The sequence below is a fragment of the Choloepus didactylus genome, chromosome 4 (assembly GCF_015220235.1).
Source record: "Choloepus didactylus isolate mChoDid1 chromosome 4, mChoDid1.pri, whole genome shotgun sequence".
Taxonomy (NCBI): Eukaryota; Metazoa; Chordata; class Mammalia; order Pilosa; family Megalonychidae; genus Choloepus; species Choloepus didactylus.
The window spans coordinates 128861125-128876251 of NC_051310.1; the positions used below are offsets into that span (position 1 = coordinate 128861125).

Sequence of the window (15127 nt, forward strand, 5' to 3'; positions counted from 1 at the left end):
TGCATTTGTCAAATCCCATAGAACTGGACAACACAAAGAAGGAAGTCTAAAGCAAACTATGGACTTAACTAACTAATAATATATCAATACTGAGTCATCAATTGTAACAAATGTACCAAATTAACACAAGACGTTAATAACAGGGAAAACTGGTGGGGTGGGGGAGCATATGGGAACTCTCTGTACTTTCTACTCAATTTTTCTGTAAACCTTAAACTGCTCTAAAAAATAAAGCTTATGAAAAAACAAAAAACAAACAATGCTTGGGTCCCACTCCAGGTGAATTAAATCAACATTTCTGAGGCGGTGGCCGGGACATCTGCACTTTAAAACAAAGCTCTCCAGGTGACTAATGTGCAGCCAGGATTGACAACCACTTTAATTAAAGCCATAGAGACAACAACCAGAAGAATGAAAAACAAAGTGCTAATAATGATTGCTTCAGGGGAGTGGAACTAGGAACCTCTAAACTATTTTCATTGTTTTTATAAAGGAAAAGCTAGGGAAGATGAAGACGAGAAAAGAATCCAATATGGGGCTAGAACAGGGTTTTGCAATCTCAGCACTACTGACATTTTGAGCCAGATAATTCTTTGTTGTGGGAGGCTCTCCTGTGTATTGAAGATGTTTAGCAGCATTCTTGGTCTCTACCCACCAAATGCCAGTAACACTCCTCCCAGCATGACAACAAAAAGGTCTGCAGACATTGCCAAATGTCCCTGGTGTGCGTGTGTGGCAGAGGTGGGAGTGGGGGAGATGGGAGTGGGGGAGATGGGAGGGAGGTGGGGGGGCAGCAGCAAAATTGTCTGGTTGAGAACCACCGGAATAGAAAAATCCTGGGTGTTAACCAAGCAGTTCTTGAATGGCAAAGAAAGTCTAGGATTTGGACTGGCATTAGTGTACACCCTGTAAATTAAAGTGCATTTATTCAGTGTTAGGTCTTTAATAAAATTAAATGTACACATTTTAACTGGAGCACCAGAGAGAAAAGCATCAGCCTTTTCCTTACGGACAATCCAAGCTGTGCGATTTACTTTCATTATTAGAATAAGAAAACATCTAAGCAATCAGGCCTTTATTAAAAAGTTGCAGGACCTACTGGCAAGAGGCCAGGACCTTGACAATTTCTTTTAAACTTGAGAAAACACTTTTCTTGTATTGAACAAAACAGGGGAGATGCAGCCAAATATCACCATGGCCTGTAGGCCCAAGTTCACTTCAGTTCAGCAAATATTTGAGCATCTACTACTTGTGCTAGGGGTACTAACATGAGCAAAACAAAGACCAGATTTCTTAATTGTTACATAATAATTGGAGTTGAACTAAATTTTTTCTGTTTTTGCTTTATTTACTTTACAGGATTATATGGAAATACTTCACTAACCTCATAAACCTGTGCTGTTTAAAGGGTTGCCACAACCACATGTGGTTATTAAGCCCTTGAAAATAAGTATAAAACACATACTGGATTTCAGACTTACTAAGAAAAAAAGGTAAAATATCTCTAACAATTGTTTATATTGATTACATTTTAAAATAATAATAATTTGGTTATATTGGCTTAAATATATTATTAAAATTAATTACATCTATTTCTTTTTACTTTTTTAATGTGGCTACTAGACAATTTTAAATTACACATGTGGCTCACATTTGCAGGTTGCATTATATTTCTATTATAGGAAAGTGCTATCACAAGCTCTTGATTTTTAAGGTGATGTTAATTAATAATAATAGCATTTTAAAAAAACATTTTTGTGCCTTTTCTTTTCCTTGGCACTTAGTTGGAGCAAGTCCCATTAATATTCATTGCTATAGATGCAGTGAGTACTAGTTAATCAACATTTCTGAACCCCAGTTGCCTGATCTGTAAACGGGGATAATGTCACCTCTCATGCACAAGTCTGGCCTACATTCACAATACTCCCGAAAATGCCTCATTGAACCTGTTTTTGACCCTTAATAGAAGTCTCTTGAAGCTCTTTAACACTTTTACTTCTTATCAACAGTGAGTGATCCAGCCATAATCACAGTTTGCCTGTAGGGTAATCTACCAATTTTCAACCTGTAGAAAGGGTCTTTCCTGAGACTGTACTGTGTGGGGGGGAACCATCTGAGGGCAGCCAGGTGAGGGCTGACTGTATGAAACTAAAGAGGCTTTTCTCTTCACGCCCTTAAGGAAAGCAATTATTCATCACAATTGTAGGGCGTGCTAACTGCTTTTGGATGAATATGAACTTACCTGATCCTCCCAGCAAACCTCACCATAATTATACAATTAGACATAATATAGTAGCAGCAAAGACTAGTAAACATAATATGGTACTAGCAAAAACAGGACAAAGACCCAAGTCTTCTGTGATAAGCCTAAAGCTCTTTCTGGTTCACCACACTGCCTCACAGGTGGAACTGCAAGGCTTTTAATAAAACAGTCTCAAACGTACAACATTCTTGGAAAACGATTTTAAAATACTATTGTTGTGCTTATTTAATTGTGGTTAGTACAAACCCGACAATAAAATGTTTTCTTACTGAATGCAAGACTGCCTTAAGTGGGGACATGTGTAAATGGACCCCAATCACACAGCGCCTCACTGATTCTAGCAATACAATAGAATTGGGATTTATAATAAGAAAGCAGAATAAGGTTTGAGGTATGTAAATGGCATCTGCGACAAACACCTTTCACTTCACATTTGGACACTAAAACACTTTCTAACAGGGCTCCTGAAACAGTCACCCAAGCACAATAACAATCAGGAAAACATTTTCTGAAATCCTCATTTCTCTCCCTTGGTTCCACTTCTCTCTTCTCTGCTAACCCTTTTTTGTTTGTTTTTTTTTTTTTTGTTTTAGAATCAGACATGGGTTTATTAGGACTTATGAACAGGAGAAGGTTCTTCCTGGTGGTGGCTGTTCGGGAAATAGAAGTAGTGCTCCACAAAGGTGGATGTACAAAGGGGAAGCTTATAAGCGTTTAGGACAAAGACATTCTGCAGGATATGAGAACAGAGTTTTCGCTAGGTCTTGTGACACCAGGGGTCTGGAGATTTGTTATCAACAGTGATCTCTCTGCTTACCTTTGAGGAGGGGGCTTACAGGAATGAGGAGGGGAGGAGGGTGGTGTGACACATCAGGGTTGGAATGAAGGAAAAGCGAAAAAAATCTCTATCCCAGAGTAAAAATGGCAGGAAAATCTTATTTGAAAATTCTCTACCCATATATATGTGTGTGTATGTATGTGTGTGTCTGTGTGTATTATACATATAAAATGTTCAAATATTCTGTGGTCCTTCTATTTCACAGACTGTACTGTGAATATATACCAAATAAGTTAAAACAACAACAAAAAATTGCAAGTGCGTCAAATTTTCCGAAAAATATTACCAAGAAATCAGCTCCTGGCACAGTGCTACCACACAGTAGGCATTCACCACATACTTGTTGAATTTAAAACAGTATCAAAGATCATTATATTTGGAATTTATTTAGCGCACTTAGCAAGTTATCTCTATGACCTAGGGTAGGAGTTAGATTATTTACCAATAGTGTTGACAATGGACTAAAAACTATCCTCATCCCCTCAATTTTACTCTAAATAATGTATTAAATGGGAGTATCAAATCATTTCTGTATTCATTTTTTATTCATTTACATACAAAATGTTTTTTGAGTGTTTCTGTTTTATTGAAAACAAATCTATACCAGGAACCATTGATTGTACACTTAGGAGGGATTGTATGGTATGTGAATAAAACTGTTGAGGAAAAAAAAAAGCACAAACAAATCTACTAAAGGGGAGACTAAAATCATATACAAATAAGAATCCTTAAATTTAAGAATCCTTAAATCACTTTACATATGATCTAGTTCTGCTATTTTTCTATTTTAAAGACAGGTTTCAAGTTCCAAACTGCTTTCAACCTACAAATCTAGATGATATAATAATGGCTGGTGAAAACATCAGTTTTGCAGCTTAGTCCCTCTTTTAAGTGCCTATTTCAAGTTTGCTGTTGTCATTGTGGAAGTATTCTCTATTGCTGAGAGGTAGGAGAGCCATTCATTCATTCATTTAACAAGTATTTTCAAACATCTATTCTGGGCCAGGCATGGTGATAGGTAGTCTTTACTTTCATGTGGTCTGTTTTTAATGCTATTTTAGATTTTCCAAAAGACATGTTACTTAAGCACAGCATCAAGTCAAGACAACTTTTGTTTTTCTAGTTTGATTCAAGGGCTGAGCATTAAATGCTATAGAACCACAGGTAGATGTCAAGGCCCCAAATAAATGATATATCTTAGCAAATGCATGACAGCAAGGCCGTGTGTGTAGATGCTTCCTGGTTAAGCATCCTAACTGTGGAACCAAAAAGACCTTGTGGTGAATCCTTGCTCTGCTATCTACTGGCTGTGTTACCTTGGGCAAGTTACTTAACCTCTCTGAGCTGAGTCTCAGTTTGCTCATTTGTTAAGATGGGAACTAATAATACCTCATATTAGTATTAATTAGTACTAATAATACCTTCCTCATGATATTATAGTGAGGATTAGGTGAGATATGTGTAAAGCGCAGAGAATAGTGCTGGTATTTACTAATTGCTCAACAAATGCCATCCATAAATGGAAGAAATAATGTTGATGCTGATTGTGACAGTAGTAGAATTTGAGTGGAGGGCTTCCCTCTTTAGCTGAATTATCTAAAATGCATAAAAGGAATACGGTTCTTTGTTGGTTATTCTTTTCATATGTCAGAGAAAAAAATGTTTCAAAATTCAGTTGTTCAAAACAGTATTCCATTTCAAGGATTAAAATGAAATATAATTTAATATTTCTAATATGTGTTAAGTTCCTGTAAGATTTCAGGGTCATTATAATATCTAATGATTGTGACAGATGTTACTGTAGATGGGAACGTTTCAAAAGATTTTTACTAAGTGTAGAACAAAATCTGAATATTTATTTAACTAAATGCCCAATGTAATCTTGCTTCTTTCTCCTAAAAGTGTAGTGCTGATAAAATTCTAGTTAACTCGAAATGCCTGCCAGTTGGGCTCTGTGCCAGTTTGAATGTATTATGTCCCCCAAAACACCATTATCTTTGATGTACTCTTGTGTGGACAGACATATTAGTGGGGATTAAGTTGTAACATTTGGATTAGGTTGTTTCCATGGAAATGTGCCCTACCCAACTGTAGGTGATAACTCTGGATAATTTCCATGGAGGTATGGCCCCACCCATTCAGCATGGGCCTTGATTAGTTCACTAGAGCACTATATAAGCTCAGACAGAAGGAGCAAGCTTGCTATAGTCAAGAGGGACACTTTGAAGAAAGCACAGGAGCTTACAGAGGAGCTGCAGAGGAGAGACAGTGTGAAGACTCTTGTTAGGAGAAGCTAAGAGAGGACAAATGCCCCAAGAGCAACTGAGAGTTACATTTTTGAGGAACTGCAGCCTAGAGAGGAACGTCCAGGGAGAAAGCATTTTGAAACCAGAATTCTGGAGCAGACACCAGCCACGTGCCTTCCCAGCTAACAGGTTTTCCGGACACCACTGGCCATCCTCCAGTGAAGGAACCCTATTGTCAATGTGTTACCTTGGACACTTTATGGCCTTAAGACTGTAACTGTGTAATCAAATAAACCCCCTTTATAAAAGCCAATCCATTTCTGGTGTTTCGCATTCCAGCAGCATTAGCAAACTAGAACAGACTCTGACGTTTTACTGTCTCATTATAACTTTTTTGGTTTAATACCTGTGTAGAAAATAAATTTACCAGATCTAAAATTGTTAAATGATGAAGCAAATTAAAAATAACTTCTAATGAATTAAGTGTTTTCATGTTGTATCTCTAAGAATTTTACTCACAATTGCCACAGGGTCATTGCTGCGCGTGGCGGCCAGGCTGAACTTCTTTACGTGAGTGTTGGTCTCCAGAGCCTTTGCAAATTCCTTCAGGGTTGGAATTGGAATGTTCTATGACAGGAAAGGCACAGGGAATGATGGACCATTCTGCAGTGCCCCCACCCCAAGTTAAGGGCCCACAGCTTTTAACAACCTCATAGGTTTAGGTGACGAAATCATAAAATCCCTCTCTAAAAGATATTCATCACCAAAATTCCAGCAACCAAGCTATCCTAAGAGAACGTGCACCTCAGCGTTCAGCAAGGGAATTAATACAATGTTACATTCTGGCATCACCTTCTTTCCCTAATTGAGAAACACACGTACCATGCTTCCTTCTTTTTCTCTTTCATTCTCTTATTTCCTAGCCAGACTTCCTCGCCATTATTTTAATATACCAAGTCCTTCTCTCCTCCATACATTTAGGAATACTGTTCCAATTGACTGGAATTTCCTTTGCCCTTTTTCCTAATTCATTCCTACTCATCTTTCAAGTCCCAGCTGAAACACTGCCTTTGTTTACTCTCTCTCATAGGTAGCATTAAAATTTTCTTTATCCACAATTCCATAAACTCTGTGCACTTTCTACATCTTGTTATTATTGGTTTAGGGCTTTTATTGAAATACCTCCTCAGAATAAAGGCTCTGAATGAATCCTACTAATCTTTGTACTCCCTCTTCCACAGCACTCGGCACAGTACTGACCACTGGGGGAGAGAGGCAATGTGGTGGCAGTGACATGTGGACATGAGTGCTGATCCTACTAGTGACTAGCTCTGTGACCTCGGGCAACTTCATCTCTTTAAGTCCCATTAAGGGTTAAATGAAATAAGGTATAGTAAGTATTTAGCAACGTATATTGCACTTAGTGAGTACTTGATAAAAGTCAGTTATTATTAGATGCTAGGAATTGGCCCAATAATAATGAACAAAACAGACCTCAGGCAATGTTTCATACACACACACACACACACACACACACACACACACACATCCAGAAATACATACATTTCCTCTCCTGGCTATTTAATCCAAGGAGAATCTTTTTCCTTCCCTTTCTTCCTGAATTCTACACCCTATTATTCCTTCTTTCTCCATTTTTCCATGTGTGAGCCAAAATTTGACCTAATTGTTGCTGATAAACTTAAGAGCCATACCTTTTCATCAGGGAAAAGGAAAACTGTCCATCTGAACTGAAATTAGTCATGAAGGAGCAGTGCCACGAGCCTTCAAAGGTCTGTAACTGCCCACAGTCTTCGTTCGGAAATCACTGCAATTCAACATCACACCTGCCACGAGAAGGCCCTGGGCTGGTGCCCAGATAGACACAGTCTCTACCCTCCAAGATTTTACATCCAGGGGAAAAAAAGCTATGAGCAGCCTTAATACCTAGCAGTAGTGTCACCAAAGTGCACAAAGTGTATTTGAAGCTCAAAAGAGGGGAAAATCTAATTGTTACTGGGAAAATCTTGGGGAAACTTCATGGGAGAGGCATCACTTAGCTAGGTCTTCTCAACTTCTTTATCTTCATCATGCTCTGATTAAATTTACTTCCCCCTCCCAGGAATTAGAAACCAAGATAAATATAGCCAGCACTGGTATTCAGCAACTACACACTGGTATGGACATACTGGCAGTAAACTAGTAAAATATTGCTGTGGCAGCTAGTAAGTAGCACCATCCTGAACTCTCCCTATGCACGTCCCACAGTTCAGTGGCTGCCCCTTCATGCCCAGCCCCTTCCCCAGACTCCTCTGACCTCCATGATCCAACAACTAAAGAGATAATGCACGGCAGGGCAGAGGGTTTCTGGAAACTGGTCCATGCCCCTGGCCAGGTCCATTCTGACTGGTCAGTGCCCCTGCCATACTGATTGTTAAATACTCTGAATAGCACTCCTGGATATGGTGCTATGTCCAGGTCAATGCTTCTGCTTTCTCTGGTCTATTTTTCACAGTCAATGTATAGTTCTGTATACTTCGGGTCGGTCTCAGAACTCAATTCCATTTAATAAAATTCATATTTCTCATTGGAAAAAAATGTTTTTAGACTTCTAAACAACCAATTTCCAAACCTGTTTAGAAATATAAATTTAAAGATAAATTAGAATTTAAAGACCAGAAAAATTATAAACCTTTGTTTTCCAAAAAGCTTTATTTTCTTCCTCCCTCCCTGACCTTTGTCGAGAAAAATTGGAGACAATGAGTTATAGATATGGAATGTGGGGATTGTATAGATGTGGAATGTGGGGATTGTGTTTTCTTTTCATGAGAGCTAAAATGTTTCCTGGAATGTGACTTATTATAATAACATCAATGTGAATGAACAAAATCAACAACTATTGAAAGTGGCCAGATTTTGTTTTCCAAAATTTCAATTATTTAATTTATCAACAAGATGACATTTAAGAATTAAGAAACAATAACCTAATCTTGAAATAATAATGTATTCTTCTGGAACACCACTCTCAACAGTTTTAAAGTATATCTTTGCAGGTATTTGAGAGGTTAATATAATCACACTTTTTTACCCAGCAGACATTTTTGGAGTAAGCCTTTTTTAGAGTCAGAATATGAAGATAATGGAGTCTGTACTGAGAAGCATCAAAGAAGCACTCAAAGATAGGTGAACTCAAGTGTCGTGACTTGTGGGTTGCTGGTGCTGAGTTCCAACTTGGTGGGCCGGGGCCAGGGAACCTGGTCAGCCCCTGGGGGAAGCGATGGGCATGGGCAGTAGCGCCCTCCACAGCCCCCCCCACCTAGGGAACCTGGCCAGCCCCTGGAGAGGGTAGTGGGCATGGGCAGTAATACCCTCCACAGCCCCCCGGGCCTGAGAAAGTGGAGTCGGCTACAGGCCCCACCTCCCTCACCCAAAATACAACCGTTAGAGGAAGCTTGCCAGAGAAAACCGCCCCCTTTATCTTGCCCGCACACTCCCCGTTGCCAGAGCAACTCCCGCCCCTTTTCAAACGACCTCCGCGCCCTCTCAGAACCAATCCTAGCCTTTATCCCCTCAGCATTGCCATGTAAGGACCCCACACCCCTAACACCGACCCCGCCCTCTATGCCACCCTACATAACTTGTGCTCACCCCTGAATAAAGGCTTTTGTTCTACTACCTTGAAAAGAGAGTGTCTCGCGTCCCTCTCTCGCCGCCCTCCACACCTTGCACGCCTCCGCCGGAGACTTGGCCAAGTCCCCCGCCCCACCTTCGCCTCCAGGAAGAGCTGCCGCCGGTACCCCTCAAGCAACACTGAGCGCAGAGGGTTCCGTGACTGCACGCCCCTAGCTGCGACCGCAACTGGTGTCCCGTGTGAGGGCACATCTACTCGTCCCCTCTCCACACAACGGTCCAGCAAATCGCCCGCTCGCCCGGACGCCTCTCCATCTCCCCTTCCCCTCGCCTGCAAGGTAAGGGCCGCCTCTCCCTCGCCGCTCCGCGCCCGGAGCCGCCTCTCCCTTGCCGAATTATCCCGGCTACAAATACTGTTGCCCCCGACTACCTCTCATCTTTTCTTTCTATGACCCCCATTCCTCCTAACACTCTCCCTCTACCCCTTCATTACTTTGGTGTAGTCCTCTGTGTCTTCGTTTCTCTGTTCGGCGCAGTGTGCCTCGCCGTGACCGCCCCCCCCAGACTGTTCCCGTTACCAGAGAGTCCTGCTTTCTGTTCTTGTCGTCTTCTTCGGCCTCGCGGCCACGGTTTACCTCATTCTCCTTGCTCGGTAGACGACCCCCCCCTCCTTTCCCCTCCGCTATGGGTAATCGTCTATCCGCACGCCAAGCGCCTCAAGTTCGCGCTCTGGCGGGTCTTCTGGACACACATCGTTGCAAGGTGTCTGTCCGGCAGCTGCAAGTATACTGGGACCTCCTGCTGCCCTTTAACCCATGGCTCACCACTTGCCATCTTTGGGACCCCGTCACTTATGATCGCCTTATTGATCAGGTCACCAACGCCATGGAACATGAGAGCAAGCGCTTCCCTCCCGGCTTGCTCCCCACCTTAATAACTGTCCGCTCCTGCCTTCAAGGCTCCCTCCCCCCTGATCGAGGCCCCATTAAATCCAAGGAGGCCCTGTCGACTCAATCGACAGATTCGGACAGTGAGACCAATGCGGACCACGATTCGGACACAGAATCCTTAGTCGAGCAGATTAACAACGCGCTCGAAGTCACCCCCCAAAAACGAAACAATACCGAGTCTCGCCAAGATGGCGAACTTCCTCCTTCTTCTTCCACCGAAGGGAGGAAGTGCTCCAGCGATGACGTCAGCCCTGAGCCGGGCCGGAAACCGCATGCGCTTTACCCCGCCCTTCCACAGGGCGGAGCTAGCCCGCCATCTTACGCCTTAGCTACGCCCACCGCGCCGCCATCTTGCAACACTTGGGGCCTCCCGCTTCCGCTTCCCCCTTCAGCGGACTCTTGGATTGCGCCGCCGCAACCCACACCCACCCCCCACTCACGACCCACCTTCCTCTCCCCCTTAGAGCCGCTGCCGGCGGCTGCCGCCACCCCTCCCGCCCCGCCAGCAAACAACCCCTGGCTGCCTTCTACACCTCAAGGCAACCCTTGGGGCAACGCTGCCCCTGCCCCCACTCCTGTGCCAGGCCCTCTGCAAGCGCGCCCTCCTTTCCCTCGCGCTTTTCGCTGCTTTCCCCTTAACGTTACCCCCACACCGCAAAGACCGTACGACTGGTATCCCATTGACTCAGACACTATCAAGCAACTTCGCAGGGCCGTCAAGGAGGACGGATTGGGTAGCCCATACGCTTCCCAAATACTGCAGGAGGTCGCCATGGACCTTTGCCTCCCCCAAGACTGGGCCTCGCTTGCCCGTACCATCCTTGGCCCCGGCCAGTTCGTTGATTGGCGTGCCCACTTCCAAGCAGAAGCAGCTAGGCAGAGCGAGCAAGACGCAGCCACTGGGGCCATTCATCCCCACGAGGCTTACTTGGGCACGGGAGCGTTTATACACGCATCCGCCTATACCAATGCACCCGCCACCTTTTGGCCTATCCTTCGGGGAATCGCCTTACGAGCGTTTGCCAACTGCTCCGCCTGTCGGCCTAATAAATTCACCAAGCTCCTCCAGGAGCCGAGTGAGCCTTTCGCCACCTTTGTCTCCAGGGTCGAAGAAACCTGTGCTCGAAAGGTTAGTGATCCCCAGGCCCAACTGGCCCTCGCTCGAGAACTCATTCTTGAGGGAGCCAATCCCCCTTGCAAGCAGGCTATCCTTCCCTTGCGGGAGAAGAGCCTACACGATTGGGTACTTGCCTGCAGCGCCTTTGACCCAGCTGCCGCGTCCCTAGCCCAGGCTGTCTCTGGCGCTGTCACTGCCGCCTTAGCCGCCACCGCCGGTTGCTTCAAGTGCGGGCAGAGCGGCCATTTTGCCCGGGAGTGCCCCAATGCAGAGGTCAACCGCCCGCCTTTCATGCTGCGCAATGGGCGCCCCCCTCCCACTCCTTGCCCACGCTGTCAGCGTGGCTATCACTGGGCGCGCGATTGCAAATCTAACCCCAAACCCCTCCGCCCCAGTCAGGGTCAGCACCAAGGCGCTGAGCAAGCTTTAAACTCCAAGCGGGGCAAGCCTCAGCCCCGCCCCTAAGAGGCAGCGTCCCAGCCGGTTCTAATGGAACTGATCATCCCACCGGGGGCCACAACGGTGGCCCCAAAGGACTTCCCGAGTGCCCCTACCATTGTCATTCTTCCTTCCCTAGGAAAGATTGCCCGTACCAGTGGCATGTGGCATCTAACGGCACCGTTGAAGTCTCCCCACCAGAGCCTCAAAAGGAAGGCCATAAAACGCTTCTCTGGACAGTCCCTATCACTCCGGAAAAGCCTACCCGTAAATTAAAAATAGGGGGGCAATGGTACACGGGCACGCTCAATTCAGGGGCAGAAGTCTCTTGCATGCCCGCTCAGTATGCCACCATGTGCATGGTTCTCGATGGTCCCTCAGTAGTAGGAGCCACCGGTACCTCCACTTCTCTTCAGGCCATGGGATCCATTAAGTGGGAGGATGAAGAAGGCCACTCAGGCACCTTCCGCCCGTTGTTCCTACACACCATAGACCAAATTTTATGGGGCCGTAATATCCTCGCCACCTCTGGGGCAGTGCTTACCACGCAGCCCCCCCCAATAATGTGCGCCACTGCTCGTTTAACACCTCCAGTGCCCGTTCCTCTGCAGTGGGATACTGAGGAACCTATATGGGTGGAGCAGTGGCCCCTTCCCACGCACAAATTAGTTGCACTCCAAGCCCTTGTCCAAGAACAATTGGACGCAAGCCACATAGAACCTTCTACTAGTCCCTATAATTCGCCAGCGTTTGTTATTCATAAAAAAGCCACAGGAAAATTTAGGCTCCTCCATGATCTGCGGGAGATCAATAAGCATATTCTTCCCATGGGATCCCCGCAGCCTGGCCTCCCCCATCCGGTGGCCATCCCGGCTCACTATCACGTAGCCACCATTGACATCAAAGACTGTTTCTTTTCCATCCCGCTACATGAGCGAGACCGCCCGCGCTTTGCCTTTACAGTCCCCGTCCCCAATCACGCGGGCGCGGCTAGCAGGTACCAATGGAAAGTCCTCCCTCAAGGGATGCGTAACAGTCCGGCCATCTGCCAAATGTATGTTAATCATGCAGTGGCCCCCCTGCGAAAGCGGGCCATGCTCATCCATTACATGGATGACATTTTGGTGGCCTCTGAGGACGCCGAGGCGCTTCCTCTAATCCTCAAAGAACTCACCACTAATTTAGCTGACCTCGGCCTTACGGTTCAGCCCGAAAAGGTTCAGATTGTGCCACCATTGGCCTTCTTAGGGTTTAGCATTGATAAAACCATTGCCCCGTCCGCTCCCCAGCTGGACATACCAGATCGGGTCACCATCACCGAGCTCCAACAGCTCTGCGGTCAAATCAATTGGCTCCGCTCTGCGTTGCCGATCACCACCGCGCAGCTCCAACCACTCTTTATGCTGCTGAGTGTCCCGGGGGCCCCGCCGCTGGCAGTCTCCCGGCGCGTTGGGCTCGCCCGGGAGGCAAAGGAAGCCATTGCCGCCATTAACAAGGCGCTCGCCGCCTGCTGTCTCAACAGGTTCAGCACTAGAGAGGGCAATCTTATGGCACTCATCCTTCCTACGCCCGGAACACCCATGGGCTGCCTGTGGCAAGATGGCCCTCTACTTTGGGCGCACCCCGCTAAAAGCCGGCTTAGGAAAATCTGCCCCGCAGTGCGGCTCTGGATCAGCCTAGCTTCAGATCTAGTCACCCTGGCTGTTCATGTATTTGGAGCGCCGCCGGAAAAAATTGTTTGGCCCCTGGACGCAGGCCAAACCCGCCTGCTTATACGTAATAACCCGGACATGCAAATCCTTTTAGAAGGATTTCATGGGGAATTCAGCTGCCACTATCCTAGCCATCGACTGTTACAGGGGCTCGTCAAGCTTCCCTTCCGCAGCCCCTTCCACCCTTTCCCCTCCTCTGCACCCATCCCGGGTGCCACTACCGTCTTTACTAACGCCTCCAAAACCCGTTTCGCCTTCCTCTCTTATCCCCCGGACCACCCAGAACCCCACCTATTCAGCTATGTCAACCTTCATTCAGTCCAAGTGGGGGAAATTCTGGCGGTGTCATACGCGCTGAACACCCACTGGGACCACCCAGTAAACATTTTCACCGACAGCCTCTACACTTATCAGGTCTGCCAAGTCCTCGCGTTTTCCACCTTTTTCCCCGGGAACTCGGCCATCGATAAAGCACTTTCTAACCTCAGGAGCATCTTGGAGCATCGACAGGATTCTTGGTTCATTAGCCACATTCGTAGTCACTCAGGCCTTCCGGGGCCCTTGGCTGATGGCAACAGTATAGTAGACCAAGCGGTCTCAGCTCAAGATACCCAAGCAATGCTAACTCGCACAGCGGCCCCTCCGGGGGACGCTGTTAACCAGACCAAGTTATTGCATTCTAAGTTTCACTTTTCGGCTGCATCGTTGCATCATCTATGTGGCCTCCCCCTAGACACCTGTAAACACCTTGTCCGCAATTGCGCAACTTGTGCGCCCTTCGCGCCGCTTGGCCCCCTGCAACCTCAGGGAGTCAACCCACGAGGCCTAAAACCCAATTCTAGATGGCAAATGGACGTAACTCACGTTCCGTCCTTTGGGCGCCTCAAGTATGTACATGTAATGATTGACACCTTCTCGGCCATATGTTATGCAGTCCCCCTTGCCGGGGAAACGGCCAAACACTGTATCAAGGCCCTGAGACAAGGAATTCTCTTTATGGGAGTCCCCTGGGACATAAAAACGGACAATGGGCCTGCCTATCGCAGTGCCTCCTTTGCGGCCTTTGTTCAGTTATATAACATCACCCATCATTTTGGCATCCCTTATAATCCTCAGGGGCAAGCCATTGTGGAAGCAGTCCACCGCCGCTTAAAAACACAAATTGAAAAAGAAAGGGCCATGCTCCCCCAGGCAACTCCAGGGGACCTTATCATAGCAGCCCTTATTCACCTTAACCTATTCACATTCAATAAGGAAGGGCTTTCGCCCCTACATAGACATTGGGGGCCCTCGTATAGGCCCACCCAGGCCCCGATGGTCTACTGGAAGGACCCAGAGAGTAATGCCTGGAAGGTCCCTCCCCACTCCTCGCCCAGGGGCGCGGGTTTGCTTGTGTTTTCCCAGATGATGCATCACAGCCAATCTGGATCCCAGGAAGAGCAATCCGACCCGCCACCAGCAGCCACGCGTCTAACAAGACGAGAAACGCCGTCGTCTCCGCAACCTGGTGTACCAGATGACAACCTTGCACCTAGACCGGGAGCCCAGTCCGGAGATACCCCCGGAGAGACAAGAAATCATGAAGATTATGCGCCTATACAGACGGGCAAAAGCAAGCCCCCTGCACCTCCATAACCCTCACCCAAGCATTGCTTCCCTTCTAATGATCATGCTTGCCCTCGCCTCTCCCACCCAGGCCAACCCCCACCAGCCTTGGAAATGGACCCTTGTGCGATGGGAAGATTCCAAAATAATTCTTTGCAATACCACTGCAGGACTCCCCTCTTTTATTTTTAATGCCACTGATCTGTTCCCCCCTCCTAATCCAAAACCTGTTGGTTATCCTGGCAGCCTCAATATACAAAATTATTACATGTGCCCATCCTCTAATCCTGGAAAACCGTACTGCAATTCCCCCTATGAGTACTACTGTGCA

General features: G+C 46.4%; 1 protein-coding gene across 1 annotated transcript in view; it reads right to left on the reverse strand.

The window, feature by feature from the left end:
- The window catches only part of TMOD2 (tropomodulin 2), a 79179-nt gene that overhangs the window by 22408 nt on the left and 41644 nt on the right, over window positions 1-15127 (reverse strand). Inside the window, exon 7 of the mRNA XM_037833970.1 lies at window positions 5867-5974. Coding sequence (XP_037689898.1) covers window positions 5867-5974 — 108 coding nt within the window. The remainder of the gene's footprint in view (window positions 1-5866; window positions 5975-15127) is intronic.